The 20,575-nt window shown below is 39.2% G+C and overlaps 1 protein-coding gene across 1 annotated transcript in view; it reads left to right on the forward strand.

Annotated features, from left to right (window-relative positions):
* pappa2 (pappalysin 2) overlaps positions 1 to 20,575 on the forward strand; it is an 84,273-nt gene that overhangs the window by 22,336 nt on the left and 41,362 nt on the right. The window contains exons 5-13 of the mRNA XM_022191660.2: positions 172 to 320; positions 4,180 to 4,319; positions 4,555 to 4,708; positions 5,365 to 5,557; positions 6,555 to 6,688; positions 12,590 to 12,772; positions 13,413 to 13,716; positions 18,022 to 18,150; positions 18,254 to 18,339. Coding sequence (XP_022047352.2) covers positions 172 to 320; positions 4,180 to 4,319; positions 4,555 to 4,708; positions 5,365 to 5,557; positions 6,555 to 6,688; positions 12,590 to 12,772; positions 13,413 to 13,716; positions 18,022 to 18,150; positions 18,254 to 18,339 — 1,472 coding nt within the window. The remainder of the gene's footprint in view (positions 1 to 171; positions 321 to 4,179; positions 4,320 to 4,554; positions 4,709 to 5,364; positions 5,558 to 6,554; positions 6,689 to 12,589; positions 12,773 to 13,412; positions 13,717 to 18,021; positions 18,151 to 18,253; positions 18,340 to 20,575) is intronic.

Raw genomic sequence — 20,575 nt, forward strand, 5'->3', positions numbered from 1 at the left:
TAATTACTTCCTTCACTTTTTAATATTTCTTCTTTCAGATCCACTTACTTTCATGGATGCTCATGGCATACACGCTTTGCAATTTGCATTACCATTCAGCTGTTAAGTCGATGAAATCTGGGTTAATAAACTACATCATTTTCCATGTTTCTCTTTTTTCTATTTCTGCAGGGCTTATATGAGTGTGAAAGAGCTAAAAGAGGAACTTCAGCTGAGTGGCACAGACACACTCAATGTTTTCTTTGCCAGCAACTCGGTGCGTGAAGAACTGGCAGGAGCTGCAACCTGGCCATGGGCAAAGGAGGCTCTCACACACCAAGGTGAGCTGATTCACACCCAAGATATATTCCATATATTATTTGTTTATGCGTCTCTTTCCGATCTTTTACTGTCCGGATACAATTTCTCCAGTTCTCTTTCTTTCTCTTATTCTCCTCAATTTTCAGTTTTGCAGTTTTTACTTTCACTTAGCTCGGTATCTGTTTTTCTTTTTAGCTATCATCTCATCTTTTTCTTTACTCCTGTCCTTTGTTGTCTGCTTTAACCATATCCAAATGATGAAGAGAGCAACTGAAGCAAAGATTTTCCCAGCACATTGCCTCTTTGCTCCTTCAATCATTAGGCCCCTTTCCACTGGAAAATGATAATTAACCCAACAACAACCAAACAAACAAAGCATTGTGGGCATTGTACCAATGTTGCCACCCACTCATGCCCACTTGCAAGCAGTTCCGTACTTATTCGTGTTCTTTTTTACTTTATGTACAAATTAGTAAGTGGACATAAAAGAAGGAGACATATGGAGTAGATATATCTCTAGAGGAAGCACCTATCTTTTAAAGAAAAGGTCTTCCTGGAATAGTTTGCATGTTTAGAATGTGTGAAATGCTGTTACTTAAGAGGCACTGTGTTTTCAGAATGAGATGGATAGCTTAATTAAATCGTGGAAAAACTAATTCACAACGGTTCTTTGCTATGCATAACTGCTTGTACCTAATGAGGCCGTGTGTTAGTGTGTAATCATGCCAACATTTGGTCCTAAAGATACCCACTGTAGTAGGAACTACCACAAAGGCTGTTTGGAATACTTTGACACGTCTGGATGTCTTCGGACAGATTTTCTCAACACAATAGCATCAGACTGTGCAAAATATAGTCAGAGGCCTTTACAGGTGTGTAGCTGAGATCAAGTTTAAGGTTGAATTAAAAGGCGGATGTGGTCTAATCAATGACTCATGGGGTCAGAATGTCGGTTGCAATTCTTAAAATGAAGGTGATATCGACTGATTGGTTAAATTTTGTTGCAACAGCATCAAGTCGGCTTTAGTCCAAGCAAGACATCTGGAAGACCATAGCAGTGATTGCTCTTTACTCTCTACATCTCAACTCATTAGAACATCTTTAAAGATCTGGTTGGACAGAAAGTCTATAGCATTAATTCTGATCTTGATTTGGCAATTATCAGCATTATTCTGTGCCAGCATCAGAGACTGTACAAAATAGGTGGATGTAGTAACCGGGACATTGCCCAGTTTGTTGAAGCCTTGAGTTTGCAGTTTGGCCGTTGACATGCTGGTCTCTTTAAACTGGACATAACAAAGGAGGAGTGGATCATGTTAAGAATTTTAAGAAGTGATCTGTCAATGACAAGGCAACTTCACCCTAAAACATAACCTGCTTTTTTTGTGCCTATTTTCCTCTAAATGGGACCATACATTTAGAAAATGAAGATCATGGCTTATTCCGAAAGTCTTGAACCAAGGCATTGCCACCATAAAATTCATTAGGAAACTGTTTACTGAGGTAACAGATCAAAGAAGTAAGGTTATTTTCTCATAGGCTTCCATCCAATCTGATTTCTTATTGCAACCAGATGAGTCACCCCCTGCTGGCTGAAGAAAGCAGGTATAAAATTACTTCTGGCCTCACTTTTCACTCCATCTTTTATATACATTGTACTGCCAGCATAAATATGAAGCCTTTGAACATTCTTTTTACATTGCAGTATAGATATCTATACCTCAAAACATCTCCTTTCTTACTTCCTACCCGGTCAGTATATCTAAAGTGAATACTGAGCATTTCAAAGAAAGAGTGCATCCAGTAATGGAAGTCTGATTACACAACACAAGCTAGTGATGAAAAAATGAATGAAGTGACTGTTAATAAATTTGGACTAATAACTAATAATATATTACATTTTTTTTGCTGTTGATCAGAATAAGTACACAATTACATGTTTTCATTTTAATGTCACTTTCAGCTCTGGTAACTTCTGCGGGACATTTGTTATTTAGAAATGGAGAACTCTGAAACAGAACTTGTTGATTCAATAAAAATAACTGTTGCCCTTTAGGCAAAACACTGCTCAAGTTTTATGTCCACCACACACAATCAAATTGGCTGACGCAAATAATTTCATGTGCCTCCCAAAGAACTGCTAACACAGCACAATAATAGCAAAACAACAACTGTGCTGTTGAGCAAAAAGTTGATATTCTCACCAGCATTTAGCAGATGAATAATTGTTGTCAGAACGGATTGTGAAGAGTGGACACAGAGGAGACTGTTTGTACTGACCTTTCCGTGTTTGTGTTTTGAATTTCTATGCAGATGTGATCATTTAAAGGATTTTTTAAGGGGTGGAACAGCTCTTTGCTAAACCATATTTATTTAAAGTTATGTATTTAAATGTACTTGAACCCTTAACAGCTCCTTATGGGGACAGGATGCATAAAATCTATACATTAAAATCGGTTTTATTTGTTTGAACTGGTTGTATTGTATCTAGCAGAGGGACATGTTCTAGCTTCAGTTCTATAACATCTGTCATTGTTGTTTCAGAAACAAAAATAGCTGATTGTATCATTTTCTGTGTTATTTTTGTGTAGATTTGTAGGATTGAGGTAGCTATTAAGTGTCAGAGTTGATGTTATAGTTTTGTATTAAACAGTTGAACTCAGTTCTCTACTGAATGTCCTGCACATGACATTTCTTTCAGTTGCACAGCATCTGTCCCTGTTTAAAAACACGTTAGCGGATGACAACTTGTCTCCGGAGGCCCTGTTGTTTAGTGTCTACGGATTTAATGTCTTCATTGCTCAGTTTGCTTCACCACTGAACATACTGTTTCTAATTAGAAAACCAATAACTCTTGTCTGTCACGATTATCTGCATGCTGCAAAAAAAAAACCTGCGTCCCCACTTAGAGGCCATACCAAAGCTGATTTGAAAAGGACTAGTGGATTGGATTAGTGGATTTAGATTTTTATTTTGCCCCATTTTCCAACCAACTGTTATTGTTTTAATAGTATAAACTGTTTTGTTTTATCTCTTTAAATACACATCTGAATCTGCATTAAAATTCACATAGTGGCATACAGTGCTTCTTTTGCCATTCTAGGAGGTACATTATCAAAAATTCCCAAAAATGTATTATCTTGACCTGTTGTGAAAACATCCCATCCCTGTTTCCACTTAAACAGCTTTTCTTCCCCTGATGAATGACCTCCTGTTTTTCCAAAAGCAGAAAGATATTAGAAACAGTCTACCACAGTGAAAAAGAGAGCACAGCGACATATAAAATCATTTATCTGTCCATAGCCACCTTTCTGAATCCTCTCTTGAGTTTTACATAATTCCCTAATAATTTCTTTTTCTCTGTGATGGACCGTTACTCATCTCTTTTTGGTTCTCAAAATGCCAGCCGAGATGGAGCGCGAAGACATAGCTGGTAGATAGAATCTGGACTTTGACCACAAAACCACATTTTTTTATTTTATTTTTTATGATAAGTTGATTTGTTTGGTGCTCCTGGAATCGAATCTAAAACAGTCTTCCACTGATGATGGATCATGAGCTCATGTTTTTAGATACAGAACTCCAACTCAGAATCAAGCCTTGATTCTAGGGGCCAGTTAATAATATTTATTGTCTTGCCAAAGGGCACTGGTTCCCATGTCAAAATCATAAATCATTAAATCTCATCTCATTTGTAAAATGAGGTGTGGCAGCCTTAAAAGGGAGCGCAATCTTCATCTTCATCATCATCATCATCACAAATACTTTTCACTTTGTCTCTAGAGGTACATTCGTACTGAATTCCTAATCAAAATACACAAATATCTAGATTGTAAGAATACTATAACCAATACTGTGACTTTTACCTGCTGTTCTCAGGTGGGATGGTCCTGAACCCGGCCTACTTTGGGACGATTGGCCACCACAACACAATGATCCATGAGATGGGACACATATTTGGACTGTACCATGTCTTTAAAGGGGTGAGCGAGCGGGACTCCTGTGATGATCCATGTCAGGTAAAGCTGTTGTTTGAGATGATTTTTAATGTAGAGTTATTCCAGAATGGGAAATCCTCCATAAAACTCTATTTACTGCCAGTTGATATTTCCAGTTCCTTCAATACTGCACATGTTCAATAGTAAATAAGTCATAGTTTTCTGGGCAACGTTTGTACCTATATGGGTATTTTTGCTCCACTGTGTTCATGTGGTGTTTAATACACTTATACGTCTTTGTCATGTGCATTCACAGGAAACTACCCCCTCCATGGAGACTGGAGATCTATGTGCTGACACTGCACCAACACCCAAATCCAAAGCCTGTCACGACCCCGGAGCTGTCAATGATACCTGTGGAGTCACCACCTACCAGGACACCCCATATAGCAATTACATGAGCTACACAGGTACATGGATGACATTCTCCTCTTGTCTTGGAGTTGGAAAGAATTAATGCCCCACAAAACAAACAAAACACACTGCACAGCAAAACAGAAATGGTACATGTGATAGATACACTCTATAATGAGCTACTCCGTAATTAGAAGCATCGCATTTGGTATAAGACAATTCTTAAACACAGCTACACATGCAGGACCTTGGATAACAACCACAATACTTACATGTCTTTTTAAAGTCACTGAGAAGTTCAGTATTTGCTATTTTTTGTCATAGCATTTCAGTGTTATAATGTGCTTGCCATAAAAAACAATATTGTTCATAGTAAGTGTAATATTTTGGTCGTTAATCAAAAGCTTTTGGTCCGCCATTAGCCATAAAAGATTGTTTAAGACAGTCTAAACGTTGTTTTAATCATTCCCATCCAAAGTAACTCTCGCTATTAGATCTGAATCTTGCCTGATGCACTCAGACTTTGGTTCTCTTAAAGTTCATTAAGGACATTGAGTTTACGCATGTTTATTTTAACACCTCCTCAGCAGATGCCTGCGTTACACTTAATTATTTCCAACTGTGGGTATTAGCACTGCAGTTACATGAAGCCAAGCGTTTGAACACAATCCACAAGGATTAACTGGACTTTTCTCTAATTGCACCACTTCAGATGACAACTGCACCAACCATTTCACTCCAAACCAAGTGGCCAGAATGCACTGTTACCTGGACTTGGTCTACCAAAAGTGGATGATGGACCTTCAACCGGCTCCGATCCCTCTGGCCCCCATAGTGACTGACCAGAGCACAGATTCTGTCTCAATTTACTGGCTCCCACCTGTAAGGGGGGCACTTTATCAGAGGTACACTGGCATGAGTTCTTAATGTTATCTATTTATCTCTGTAAGGGTGATACCAGGCTGAGTTTTGTTTGTCGGCTGCATTTGTCTTTTGGAGTTGTGTTGCTCTCAATTGACAAAGAATTTACACTATGGGTTAGATGAGGATAAATGGCATAGAAACTATTAGAATCCTGCAGTGCACTACTGACACATGATTGTAGTTGTCAAGAGTGATAATGTGTTGCTTTTGTTGCCTTCAGAACGGCATTATGGAACATAATTCAGTTCCAAGATTTTTGTAAGTTAGCTTTTCAGAGACCTGAACCTGGCAAACATGGACATGCCACCAGAACATTGCTTCCAGCTGGACTAAAAAGTAGTGCAGCAGTTATAAACTTCCTATTTATAAATTCAATTCAGAAAAGACATAATGGACAACTGACAAATAGTGTAATGACCAATTTACATGTCCTGACTGACGATTGAAACATATCCAGGCTGCTACCAAGAACAGTCAGCTGAGTTAAAATCTTGTTTTGTCTTCCAGAAACCATTTATTTTTTTATATTTACCAATGAATCATGGCCATCTGATCACAAACTCTGGTTAAAAATATGCAATCATGTCATACTTCCTGACAAAGATTACTTGTGTAAATAAATGATATAAACAACCAGCCAATGGATTATGAAATTCTCAACATATAAAACTGATTTTATTTCCCAATTTGGACAAAACACTGCGTTTCGTGTCCTTATTTAGAGTGTTTAAAAATGACATAGGCCTTGTTGGCTTACTGTAGTGCATTTAGTTATTGTTGTGACTATAGCCTGAAATAACCTCCTTACACAAGCCAGCAAACCGAGGGTCAGTTTTTCACCATCAACTGCAACTCAGTTTTTTTTCTTTGTCCATCAAGAGTGAAAGAAAAAAAAAGTGGGTTCGTCCAACATTGTTTAGCTCTGCTCTGGAAAATACATATTGCCTTAATGAGCAGCTCTGTTTCCTTTTGTCGTAGCACCTCATTCCACCGGTCTGGTATCAATTGTGGAGACTGTGAGAAAGATGGCGTCTTCCACCAGTACGCCTATGAGGCCACCTCTCCTCGGATCTGCGATACGTCGGGCTACTGGACACCTGAGGAGGCAATTGGTAAATCAAAAAAAAAATTAAGCATATGCATGTTTAACAGAGAAAAAATATTGGTAAAGTATTTTCATAACCATACCCTTTTACTTCTTGGAAGAATTACATATTCAATGAGATGCTCTGCTGGTAATACGTCTGCTTTAGATCACTGTAAATATGAACGGCACTAGATGTGAAAGTTTGTTGAAGTTTTGCACAAAGCAACAACTAAATGATCAAGATTTTAAGTTTTTTATAACGATAGAGAGTTCTTAGTGATTGTTTTTAGTGATCAGTAGATTATTTTCCCACTAATGGAATTTATTCATATGAATAACGTCAACTTTGAGCTGAAATTTGGTCATGGTAATGCCACTTTTATGCATCTTGTATGCATCTATGATTGACTAGCTTTAGTGTTTCCCTTGATATCTTTTCCTTTGTCCGTAAGTATTCACAGTGAGGAATATGGTGGTTTCAGGTTTAAGTTGTAGTTCTGTCTTGTTTCCACTGAGCAGATCAACCCTCCAAACACACACACAGAAAAACACGCATGTCTCTTCCCTGTAAATTTTAGGTGCGTGCAAGGCTAATGGCTCCTGGAAGAGGAAAAAGCAGAAAATCATTAAATGATAATTGCCCTCAGCTACAGACCTCTCTCTGTGTCTGTCTTGTTTTAGCCAAAGCAAGAACAAGGATTATTAGGGTAAGCGTCTACTTTGGGTAATGTTTGGGTGCTGTTCAAACATTGAACCTCCATCATAAACCAAAAAACAGTGTGTCCTGTAGCACTGTACTTTGAAACATTGCGCGTCATGTAAGCACATGGTCCTGGTTATTCCAATCATAATTTTCTGGAGGAGCACAGTTTTCTTTGACATGACATATAGAGTGAGGAGAAAGAAACAAGAAAGAAAAAAAGGAACACAAGGAAGCAAACAAGTTGGGAAAGAGAGAAGAAAATATATAAGACTGAATGTATGAATACAATAACACTTTCCCTCTCTGCCGTGGAAACTCTACCCAAATATGTGGAAATCCTCTGCTGGAATTTATGCTTTGAAAACAAGCGGCGAGGAGGAACAGGGGGATTACGGCTCCCTCTTTCGCTGTGGGATCATAATGATGATAAAGAGTCAATTACAGTCTTACTCTAAACAGTGGTATGCACATAGCTGAGGAGACAGCCAGTCTGCTGGCTTCCCTGGCTCCCTTTTCACTCTGTCCCACTTCTAAAGACGATGATGCGTGGGTCACTTCGTCAGCCAGCAGAGACGGGCAATATCGCCTTCAGCAGGGAAAGGGAGAGGGGGAAATTGGACAAATTGAATGTGGATATCATAGCTGGCAACCTAAAAACATAAGTTTGAAGGCAAAACACTGTTGGCTGGAATAGTTGGAAAAATTGTCCATCTCCTCAAATTGTTCCCTGTGCCAGTATTGACTGGTTTTCAGGCTGAGGAAAAACACCGAGCTGTTTTGTAGCCTGCGCTCCTGTTGTGAGGGATTACATATTTTTTATGTGCTGCATCAGGTTTTAAAGAGGGTTCTGTTTCAGAATGAGGAACGTTTGCACTAAGCTTTAGCATAATGTTGTTGAAAGGATGAAAGGCTCGCAGTCCATACCTGTAGGTAAAGTTGTATTGAAACCAAATAATAAGAAGCATCTATAGTGAATACAGCTGAAAAGCATGTCAGGACATAAGGAAATGTTGATCATGATAAAACAATAATGCAAAGTGAGTGCATTTTCTTCAAGTGGCTATGTGGGCAAGGATGTTAAGATTTCCTATTTTTTGTATTTCACTTTGTACAAACTGTTATTTTAGGTCATCAAACTGCACACAGACAACTTGCATACAGATGTGAAAAAGTTTAGCATTGTTGATATGCACTGTATATATCTGGTGGTGTATGCAAGGTACAGAATTAATGTTCTCTAGTACGAAAAAGTAACCTCAAAATGTGAAAACAGAAACAATCAACGCTTTACTTCATCGTCCACTAAAATCTTGAAAGCTACATCAGTAATTTCCATAATCATAACAAATCACTCCTTAACAAACATAGCATATCCACAAACAGTTGCATACTTACATAAGCAGCTGACACAGAGCGCCATCATCTCCCACCAAAGTTGTGCTTCTGCAACTGTGGAACTGAGTTGGGCTGTGGGAAGGAAAATAAAAATAGCCGGCCAAAGTAGTCCATAGTGCCATGTGGAGCTGCAAGAGTTGAGTTTTTATTCTCTGTGGGTTTACCAATAAGAGTGACACCTTTCACATTTTACACTTATTTGATTCCATCCATCCATCCATCCATCCATTCTCTATACACCGCTTTATCCTTACTAGGGTCATGGGGGGTGCTGGAGCCTATCCCAGCTGACTCGGGCGAAGGCAGGGGACACCCTGGACAGGTCACCAGTCTGTCTCAGGGCTACATATACAGACAAACAATCACACACACATTCACACCTACGGGCAATTTACAGTTATCAATTAACCTCAGCATGTTTTTGGACTGTGGGAGGAAGCCGGAGTACCCGGAGAAAACCCACACATACACAGGGAGAACATGCAAACTCCATGCAGAAAGATCCCAGGCCCACCCCGGGATTCAAACTGGGGATCTTCTTGCTGCAAGGCGAAAGTGCTAACCACTATACCACTGAGCAGCCCTATTTGATTCCATATTTCTTTTAAAATATCAATTATTGCAGGTTTATATATAATGCATTTGCCTGGGGGTGTGATTTTCATTTGGTACGTTAACTGCATTATAAAACGATCTTTTTGTGAATTTACAAGGATGAAATTAACAAGCTATGAGCTTATTACCAGATTCAACAGCCCATATTGCGAGGAAATGTAAGACAAGACAGGTTTGTTACACAGTTCATGAACATTGGTAATTCAGAGTGCTTTACAAAGGAGTAGATTTAATTTGATCAGTTTTTATAAAACATCACCTTGTAAGAGCAAGACCTCACAGAATTATGGAGAGGAATAATGATCATTTACCTGTTAGAAAACTCTTTGGGACAGTGAGGAGGGAAAAAAACCAAAAACCTTTTAGCAGGAAGAAATCCCAATGAAACTTAAAAAAATGAAACTACAAACAACAAACACTGGGAAAGCGGGTGAGGACAGTAACCACAGAGCAGGAAAAACATGCAGCTTTGGAGAGAGTGATACCTGCTGAAAGATGTGTAAAAAGACAGGACAGAGAAGGACAAAGAAGACACAAAGTTAGCGACATACAATAGTGACTGTAAATGCAGGGAGAGTGAAAAGAGAAGACAGAAAAGTAGGAGATTCAAAAAAGGTAAAGTGCATTGAAACATGAACACAAAAAAAATCAAAGATTACAAAGGAAAAAATGCAATCAAAGATCAAAGAATGCTGGAAAAGAAAGTAGATCAGTTAACAAAAGCACCTGAGAACTGTTGGATTTTCGGTCTAGATTAGAAGCTGGCTTCATTTGCAGCACCTTTGATGTCATCAGGTTGGTTCCAGAGCTGCTTCACTATGTTTAGTTCTGGCATCAGGTATCACCAGCAGATTTCTCTGCTGTGATCTGAGAGGTTTAGCGGGTGTGCACGACTGAAACATATTTCAGAGGTATTTTGTTCCTGCCCTGTTTACCGATTTCTTTTTATTCAGTGATTTATTGCGGTGCACCCTCAACAGTTGTGGCAGAATGAGCTTATCCTGTGCCAGAAAGGTGTTTTCAGATCTTGACTGCTTGCTGTGTTTGCGGTGCCAAATCCTGCCATAAGCTGGCAGACCCACTCCACAGTAAATCCACCTGTTGCACTTTAGTTCTCTTGCAGCATTGGTACTTTGAATATAGTAGTCATCCAGCTAGTAATTGAAGTCAAAATGAAGATTTAGCCTTAAATCAAAACTTTAAGATTTTGCTGCAACACAACTGTTGGACCAACTTCAATAGTTACTTCAACTGGTAACACACAGTTGAATTATGTCCATCCATATTAAGTTAACAAGTAATTTTAATGCCACTGGTTTAAATTAGATCTACTTAAGTCATTTGAGTCCTGTCAAATAAATAATTTTCAGGAAGGTCATCTTTCCAACTTTGCTTCACTCAAGCATAAAATGTACAACATTATTTTGTCATTACACTTCAATCTGTCTGTCCTTTTCTGAACTCTGTAATCACCCTCAAAGAAAATGATGGTTTAGTTGCAGCAAAAAAAAAAAAAAAAAGCTAAATGAGTAAACTTAATTTTCACACTTTCATTAAAATTAGAATACTGATTTAAAGGGACAGAGCGTAATTTCAAATCGATACAATCCAGAAACCTATTGCCATCAGCGAGAAACATCACCAGAAAGCCAAATGAGAATCTTTACTTCAACTACAACTCAAATACACCTTTTACAGTGTATCTACTACTTAAGTAAAATGTGAAAATGTGGTGACCTTTAAATGGCAATTTACAGCGTATAGTTCATTTATACGCTTATTTAGAGGCCAATCTTCACATCGTTTGTCAGCCGTTCTTCGTCTGTCTGACAGTTTGGCGATACGTTGTGCTTCCACACATTAGTGATCACAGTGGGTGTGAATATGTAACACCTCGTTAACATGCTGATTTTATTTGGCTTTCACCTGGGACACAGCTGATAATAACTCTACCGCAATGTTATTCCATTGCGCTAATCACCTACACTGTAACAATTAGCAACTCATTTTGCCCGCTGTAATGATGTTGCTACTGAGTTTTTGAACCAGAGCCATGTTTAGGTAAGGAGAGGAATGACTCATAACTTTCAAGACTGGAAAATTCGGCTCTTTGTTACAAATGAGTTTGCTGGTAGTTGGTAAAAGTGATACTGGGAAATATATTTACAGTCAACACTAAATAGGAGCGGACAAGACGTGGTAGGGAAAGACTGGAATCCAAGAAAACAAAATTCAGAAATATATTCACACAGTAGCTATTATACATCTGGAATAAATGAACCTGGTCCATCGCGACATATTGACTTGATTGACAGTTGCATCACCCTGGCAACAAAGGGAAACATCCCCACAACTGTCATCTTATTTAAGTAATGCTGGATTTTGAAGATGTCCAGAAATATTCCCATCTGTATGACACTACTCCCCAAGTCATTCTGAATTGTAAAATTTCCTAATCTCAACCAAAAATGACCAAAACTGTTCCAAGTTCGGCTGAAGATTGAGTATTCATGTAGAAATCCACTGTTCATCGTACGATGCTCATTGAAAAATGCATTTTCAGGTTCTTTAATAGATAGATAATAGATAAGCATACTAGCACCATATAATGCTGACAGATGTTTTTGACAGACATTTATCCAAAACATTTTAATCAACATGACAGATTCATCATAATTCTGAATTATCCATGAGTTATTCTCCACATCTGATCCACAAATTAAAGACAGACAGTTCAACACCTACACACAGAACTTTTCTTTGTTGCAGCTGATTTGTTCAGTTTCAGTTGCTTCAATTTCCCCTGAGTGTCAATTCTTGCAATTCTTGTGGGAAAACATGCACACAAAGTACAAATGACAGACAGTGCCTCAGACCAAGCAAGAAGCCTATATATATGTAAAACTATGTCTGTGAGACAACTACTCATGTCTTAACCTGCACAGGCCAACCCTAGCCCTTCGCTGCCGGGCAAAAAGTGTTCCACTCACCATTCTCACACCACTTAATAATAATGACTAAATGAATGGAGAAATATCAGGCTAATGTGAGGTTCAATCAGTAATGGACTTTTCTATTTTTCAGAGTCTGCCGTAGGGTCTTTAAGCCGTTTTTAATCATTGCAACTGGGGTATATGTGGTCTCCTACAGCTTCTGTGTTAGGGAATGGATGTCAGAACATATGTGTCTGTCTGCTGTTGTTGTTTACCCCAGGACCACCGGATGTGGAGCAGCCCTGCGATCCCAGTCTCCAGGCTTGGAGTCCTGAGCTCAGCCTTTATGATACTAACGTGACGTCACCATGTCCCGACACCGAGGGCTGCACCCTCACGCTGAAATTCCTGCATCCCATCGTTCCACACGCACTCACCCTCTGGGTCACATATGTGTCTTCAAGTAAGCCTCACTTCAAAACAAATGCGTTTGTATGGTAAAATGTCTTCATAGTACAGGCACGAGAAAGAGCAATAGTGGTGTGCACAGTGTAGGCAGAAATGAACCTGAGCAGGTGAAGCATTAGGGTTGAGACATCCAGCAAAATACAAGGTGAAACACTTGGTCCATCATCTTAGAAATTACTTAAAGGAAACCTCATTACATTTAGAGGCTTATCTGACCAACTCTAACTCTGTACGAATAGAAATATGTGCAAAGAGAAAAGGGAAATGTATGTGGAAATTGTATGCAATTGGCATAGCAAAAAAAAAATTGTTTGCGTGAATTACTGAGAGATCTGAACTGTTAAACAATGTGTGGAGAGGGCTACTAAGAGATGCATTGATCAATGATATTCAGCCAAGACACACAGAGACAAGCAGACATGAATAGTCAGCCACTTTTTGTTGTCTCTTAATAATTGTATGCTTTTAAATTTTCTTGCCAGCAAGTATACATTAGCTCTGCATTTTCAAATAAAACAAGGCTGAAGTCGATCTTGTTCTGTTACACAAAAGTGATTTCAAATTCAAATAATTTTTAAAGAGCTACAGAATTAATCAATAACACATTTATCCAATCTTTCCTTACCCTGTCTCAGACAACCCAGCCATAGCCAACATCGAACTGATTACAGACACGGGGAAAAGCATTAACCTCGGGCCGCAGCATGTCTTCTGTGACACGCCCCTCACTATGCGCCTTGACACCCAAAACGTTGCCATCGCCGCCATAAAGCTCTGCACCTTTGATGAGAAAATGGAGATCGATGCAGCCATGCTGTCATCAGGACCCGGCAGCCCTCTGTGCTCCGGCTGCCAACCTCTGCTGTACCGGATTCAGCGTAAGCCGCCTTTCACCAGTAAACCTCCGGCACCTCAGACCCTTCAGACGTTCACAGACAGGTAAAGCAAAACTTTGTCAAGTATTTGTAAAGGCACTGATACATAAATTTGCGTTTACTTAAGTTGAATTTACAAAAGCTACAATTTTACAGTGTTGTCAGTGTTATTTTTCTATATAAGTGAATTGCATAGACCCTTAAAGGTGAAAGTATAAGTAGGTCAATAATGGCTTTAACAGGAAAATTGACTCAGCCATTCATCACTAATACATCATGCAAGGATTTGCTACAAAGGTGATACAGTTATGACAATGTTTAATGAGAATTTCAACGTGTATTGTTTTTCTGCTCAAAAAACAACCAAAAATACCCACTTGAGGTGAGTTCCTGAGTTTGTTTTTCTCTCACTTATAGACTAGTATCTATATTATTAGATGCAAAGCCACCTTCTAATACACACACTGCACTGTCAGATACCAGCAACTCAGAAGAAAATCAGACAGAGGTAACAAAAAAGTTATTTCAGGACAGCATGGAATACAGATTCCACAGAATACCTCTGTGTGTGTGTGTCCTCAGATCTACTAATCCGCAGATATCTGTCTCTTGAAAGTGTTTGTGTCTGGTTCTGTTTGAAAAGCTCAGAACACAAATGTTTCCAACATGGGGATGCTGAATACGGCTACTGATCCAAATCTGTTTCAACAACCATATACTTAATCAAAAGCTTGCTGAGGATTCAGGGCTAAGTTGAATCAGTTTGCGTCCTGTCTCATATTGTGGGGTGTCCAAATGATTACTGGAATCCAAATGTATAGCCGCAAGCCAGTTTTTTTTGTTTGTTTTATCTTACAAACTAACAGCAGCCCCTCCCCCTGAAATATCCCAAATGTCTCGACTCTGATGCTTTTCTTAAACACAAAAACGCTGATAAGAACCTCCCAGGATGTGACAGTTGAGTCACATGATTGCAGATAATTTTGGGCTAGTTTCAAATGAAGGGGCACTCTGACTTTCTGAAAAGCTGTTGCTATTTTACAGAGCGAGGTGGATGTTAGGTGGACACAGCTTCAAAAACAGTTTATTTTTCAAGGAACACGTCTCCTATGTTACACAAGCTGTGACTAAGTGCAAAAAGATGTAAGAACCAGTGGGAATTGAGTTATGTGGGACTGAGGAGGGCAGAGAGGGGTTGATGTGAGAAGACGAAAGTGTTTGAGAGCAATGAGTTTGGAAAAGAAGGGAGAGGGATTGAGGGAGGGTGGGATAATGGAGAGGAGAGGAGATGAAAAGAAGAGGAGAGAGCAGAAGAGACAACGGCTATTGGAAAAGACAGAGGAATACAGAGACACAAAAGAGAGGTGTAGATAGAATCAATTTCAGCAAACTGAAAGCTAAAGTGGAGGACACTGTTGGAAAGGGGACAGCGGGAGACAGCAGCACAGCAGAGGTGAAGCAAAGTATTTTCCATTTTTTGAATGTATACCAAATGTGAGCAACAGAGGCCATAAACACCAGTGACTGCTTGGATCAGGTCCTTAACCATTTCCTCCCGCTGAACTTGCATCATGGTCAACACAAGCTGCCTGAGAAAAAACACAGAGTGAACGAGTCCAGAGGACAAGAGCTCAGTTAATCAAAAAAAACCCCAACAACTTCAAACCACAATGTTAATATCCAATGTGATGCTTGAGACTACAGATTGATGGACTTGTTCATTAAAGAAAACAGCACAAACCTGAGAAAAAGGATAATTTTGGCTTCAGTGAGGATGTTTTAGTGTCAGTTTAAGTTCTATCAGATCTGCTGTCATACACAAGGTGTGTTGTTTCACCAAACTGGAAATCAAAAGTCTTTTTATCTGTTCCAAACAACCTGTGTTTAGGTATGTCCCCTCATTTATACGTGTCTCTCTTTCCCTGAACGTGAACCGAAGCATAACTGTTACTCCAGCTAGTTGTCTTTTGTAGTACTTAAAGGTTCTGTGTATTCAGAACGATTGGATGTTGTTAGATCACCAACATAACAACAACAGATAAATAAATAAAATCAAGCCACAACTGATGATTTTGGGCATCCTTGAGCAGATCTGTTGTGTGGAAACAGACACAAAAAGCCAAGAGCGAAATGAAGGAGAGAGGAAAGTGTCTTAACAGCAGTAGACGCTCATGGTGAGCCAAAGAAAGTTAATGCACTTAAATTAGGGAAATAAGATACAGAAATGCTGTGTTTTTAAAATATTTAGATTTTTAGGGCGCTTGCTGAACACTGGACTGCACTTTTACTTGTCCTACATGGTGTGGGAGGTCACTTTTGGTCTGTTTAGGTAAGTTGTTAAGTGTGGTAATTGCCAATAGTTTCAAAGGGAGGGATTTATATGCACTGACATGCATGCTTGGTCATATTGACCACAAACAGAAAAGAGGAGCTGGAATTACAACACACACAAAGCAAGACTCTGCTAGGGATGCCATTACATCACGATATCTTCACATAGCAGATTTGCTGCCATATTAATGCTACATTTATGTTCAAAACCTTTCATATTGCATCTTGCATACCTTTAACCTGACTCGAGCCTTACCCTAATCCCCACCAATAATTTCAACAACAATATAAAAAAAAAAAAAAAACTAGAGAGAGAGGTTCAAACTCCGTCTCCTTTTCACCTCTGCCCCAGCTGTTCAATCAAAATGGGTGTGAATAAAAGGGAAGCTATTCAAAATCCAACAAGTGCTTGTCAAATGGTCAAACAGCATCTGTGTCCACAATGTTCTAACATTTGAAAGAGTGAACTGCGTATGACCATTTTTTTTCAGGAATTGACAATCCTGCCAATTTCATGCGATATTCACCAGGTTTATAGAGAGAAAGTGTGCAGAACGGAATGTCTCTTCAAGCTTTCCTGACAGCGGAGAGGAAGAGAGAGAATGATTTGTGACAGAATGGAGGAGGATATCGCCAAATATAGATACACAAACAAGGAATCAGGGAGTTTGTCATATTCTTCATTTCCTCTCTGATCCATAATTAATAAAGGAAATTTCTAGGGTCTTGAGAAATCGGACACACCTTCGATACCATGGTGGTGTGCTTCCCCTGGTTAACTTTCACATGAGGTGGATACAGGAGCAGTAGGACTAACGCCAGGAAAACAGGGAGGAGGCTCTTTTTATAGACACAGCCCACCAAAACAGATCAATAGTCCTGACACTGGAGCCACGGTATTGTTGCACAAACTTCCTGCTATGGGGCTTTAAGGTCACTGGACACTGAAAGGTTACAGATAGAAGCCACTGTGAGTAATTTCCACTTTTGTTTCTGAAATACCATGATGCCCCTGTTTGGAGACTCCCTCCGTTTAAATGCAGAATGAATAGTTAGGAGTCACACTGAATACAGCGCTTATTTCCTATATAGTCTCACATAGCCAGATTTATTCCACAGCAGTGTGTCAGTGGTGAAGATGGACCTGGCTGCCCCTCAGTCGCAAATGTCTTAGGCGGAAAAAACAACAACAACAATAGTACAAAGGCAAAATAGTATCTGAGAATTTTCTTTGAGGAAACTGTGGCAAAAATTTTACCAAGCATTTGCGACAACTACCTACCAACTCCCCTTGACTACTGGGTTTTCACTTGGACCTCCATTGTTGCCACCAAAACCATGGCATTTTCATACTCTGTCTTTGTCTACTGTTACTAGCATCCCACAGACAATTGGCCCTCCTTGACTTTGTCGTAACTGACAGGCAAGAATATCCCTGTTAGAAAGTAAATGTCATAAACATATCCTTTGTAGATCTTCTGATATTTTCTTCAGGATCAATAAAATCTTGTCTTGTCTTGTCCTGTCTTTACAAAGTACCACACAATTGCACAAGACTATTGCACACAATCCAAGTCTTCCTCAAAACTTTCCATTTTCAGCTAATATACTTCTACTCAATTGTTCTTTCCGAGTGTGAAAGACATTTTGAAATGGTACTATATACAGGTAATATATACAAGGGGACTAGACAGCCGCATGGAAATGACAGGCTTTCACCAGCAGTCCATATTTGGTGAGTCAGACTACCTCCTATACAGTGCAAATCAAGCAATAAAAGATTCAAGAAAATTAGGTCAGTGTGCACCAAACTGGAACAAATGCTCACAATATTTTTGTTTTTTCAAGCACTGAATGAGTCACTGGTATTAGTCAAGAAGCCTATAAAGATTATATAATCAGTTCGTACCACAGAGCATAAAAGATCTTGTTTACTGCTCCTCTGAAGAGCATAACAAACGCACACAGTTTTATTATGCCGAAATAATTGAATTTTACTCACAATACTATATCTCCCCTCTGTTCTGATCCCCTTCAGCTCTGTTACGCATGGAATCAAGTACCAGTATACAGTCCAGGTGGAAGCAGAAGGTGTCCTCAGCGATCCGTCCCCACCTCTCCTCTATACACATGGGCAGACCTACTGTGGGGATGGTCTCATACAGGGGTCTGTGCAGTTTACTGTATATACACATGGTGTGACTACTTACAGACTGATAACGGAACATCTATGGGAAATATAGGTGCTGACGATGGTCCTCTCTCTGCAGGACAGAGGAGTGTGATGATAGTAATCTGCTGGATGGCGATGGCTGCTCGAAGAAATGCCACAAGGAGGTGGGCTTCAATTGTAATGGTGAGTCTCATTCATTCCACTGCAGAAAGAAACAAGTCTCTGGTCCATGTTGAGTTTACACTCAGTTTTAATGCTGAAAGCATGTCAAACAGTGGGGGTTCTTTCAAAACAATGGCAACACTTTTTTATTGCCACACATCAAACCCGCCAACTCTGGCCTCTGTCTTACTTGAAAAACATGAATACCATATAAACTTTTGGTGTAAAAGAGCAGTCACTAAATGGCTAGAAATCTCTCATTTGTGCACGCAGCACCATTAAGGAAAAGAACTCAAGCCAATCAAATTTAATTTATAAGACATAAAAGCTTCTGGCTTGAATGGATTCCACAAACCATTAATGTAACATCACAGCAACATAAGAGAAAACAGATGAGCTGAAGGGTAACAAGTAAGGTTTTGGTTTGCTAAGTCACAAGTCTTTCTAAAGAAAAGTGTTTTGACATTAGGCTGGCAATGAAACACCAGAAAAACACTTCCGCGGTAAAGTACACTGTTCAGTCTCGAAACATATGTCAGACATGCTACTTTATTAATTTGGTTCTGGCCTTTGTAAGATTTTAGGCTTGGGGATTTTGATAAATTTTGTTTACTGATTGTTATCAAAGATCATGCTGTGGTTTTGGATTGGAGACCTGCAAAATCAGCTCACAATAGCAGCTGTGTTTTGGACTTTGTTGCCATTTTTCATTTGATTTGATATCTTTTGTCAAAAGTAAGTAATAAATTTATTATCAAGTCACATCTGCTACAGTTGGCAAGCACTCTAAAATCCAATAACCGCTTTAAAAGTTGTTGCTGCTTGTTGTACAGTGACCCCATAGTTAAGTGATTTAAGGCCACCTTGTAGTTCTGACCACCACAAGGAAATCCCGTAAAGGGCTGAGGAGTGGGGGCTTATGATTTCTCATCCTTTCTTGGCAATGTTTTTTTTTTTTTTTTTTTAACAGGAAGCTTAGTTTGAAGAACAAGCCACTGTGGTTGGGGTTTAGGGCAGGTTAACCTTTGGTGAGGTTTAGAGAAAAATGTGAAATTTGTTCTTAGAATAAACAACCAAAGATTTATGGTAAGATGAAACCTTCAGAAACAGTTAAACTGTGGCTCGGTGAGTCATGTGGCTGCCAGAAAACAACTTGGTGAATGTTCAAGAGCTACTTACTCATACAGATTCACCTGTTTAGCCTTTCAAACTTTCACATTGTGAAATTCAGCTTCCATTTCATTTATTTATTTTTCTCAAGTTTGCAATTACTGTCCAATTTTCCATTTTTTACACAGACTAACAGTCTGAATCGAAAGACCAGCCTTGTCTTAATTTTTTTTAAAGGTCAAAAAGAAAAAATACTTATTTTCAAATGTATCCCATCTACACTGAACTGCCACAACATTAAAATCACTGACAACCTTGAGTATCTTGTTAGAGTGGCACCTGGCACTATTAGACAGCAAACCAACACTTGGTTTTTGAAGTTGATGTTTTTGAAGCATGGAAAGCTGGAAAATTTGCCAAAAAGACGTACCAAATGCACATCCAACCAAACTTTTTTGTAGGTGCGGGATGAAAAACAACAGGTCAAAAAAAGTTCCTTACACCGTTGGGTTCCAAATAAATTATTAAATTCAGTTTTAAAGCTTCAAGGCTTTAAAAGAGAATTAAATTTGTTATTTGGAGCCTAAAATTTCCAGAACTTTGTGTGACCTGCAGCTGTCATTTCAAGATGTCTGGGTCGGAGCAACTCCAAATTGTTGCAGAGTGTTCCCAGTATGCAGTGGTTAGTACCTACCAAAAGTGATCCAAGGACGCACAGTTTGGTATATCAATAACAGGAGCGGATCCCACGGAAAAGCTACTGTTTGACAAACTGCTGAAAACTCCAATGGAGTCTATGATAGAAAGGTTTCAGAACACATAGAGCATCCCAGCTTTCTGTAAGGCTGCAATCCACAGGTAGTGCCCATGCTGACTCCTGTCCACTGCTGAAAGTGACAACAACGGGCATGTGAACATCAGAACTGGAAAACACAGCCTGGTCTGATGAATCATGGTTTCTTTTATAGAATAGAGAATAGAAGAGAATCGAAAGGTGGGCGTTATTTTGACATGTACCACCTACAAACTGTTCCAAACCACGTATACCCCTTCATGGCAATGGTATTCCCTGATGGCAGTCATCTTGTTTAGCAGGATAGCTCTTCCTGCCACACTCCAAAAATTGTTAAAAATTGATTCCAGGAAT

This window comes from Acanthochromis polyacanthus, chromosome 9, assembly GCF_021347895.1.
Source record: "Acanthochromis polyacanthus isolate Apoly-LR-REF ecotype Palm Island chromosome 9, KAUST_Apoly_ChrSc, whole genome shotgun sequence".
Lineage (NCBI taxonomy): Eukaryota > Metazoa > Chordata > Actinopteri > Pomacentridae > Acanthochromis > Acanthochromis polyacanthus.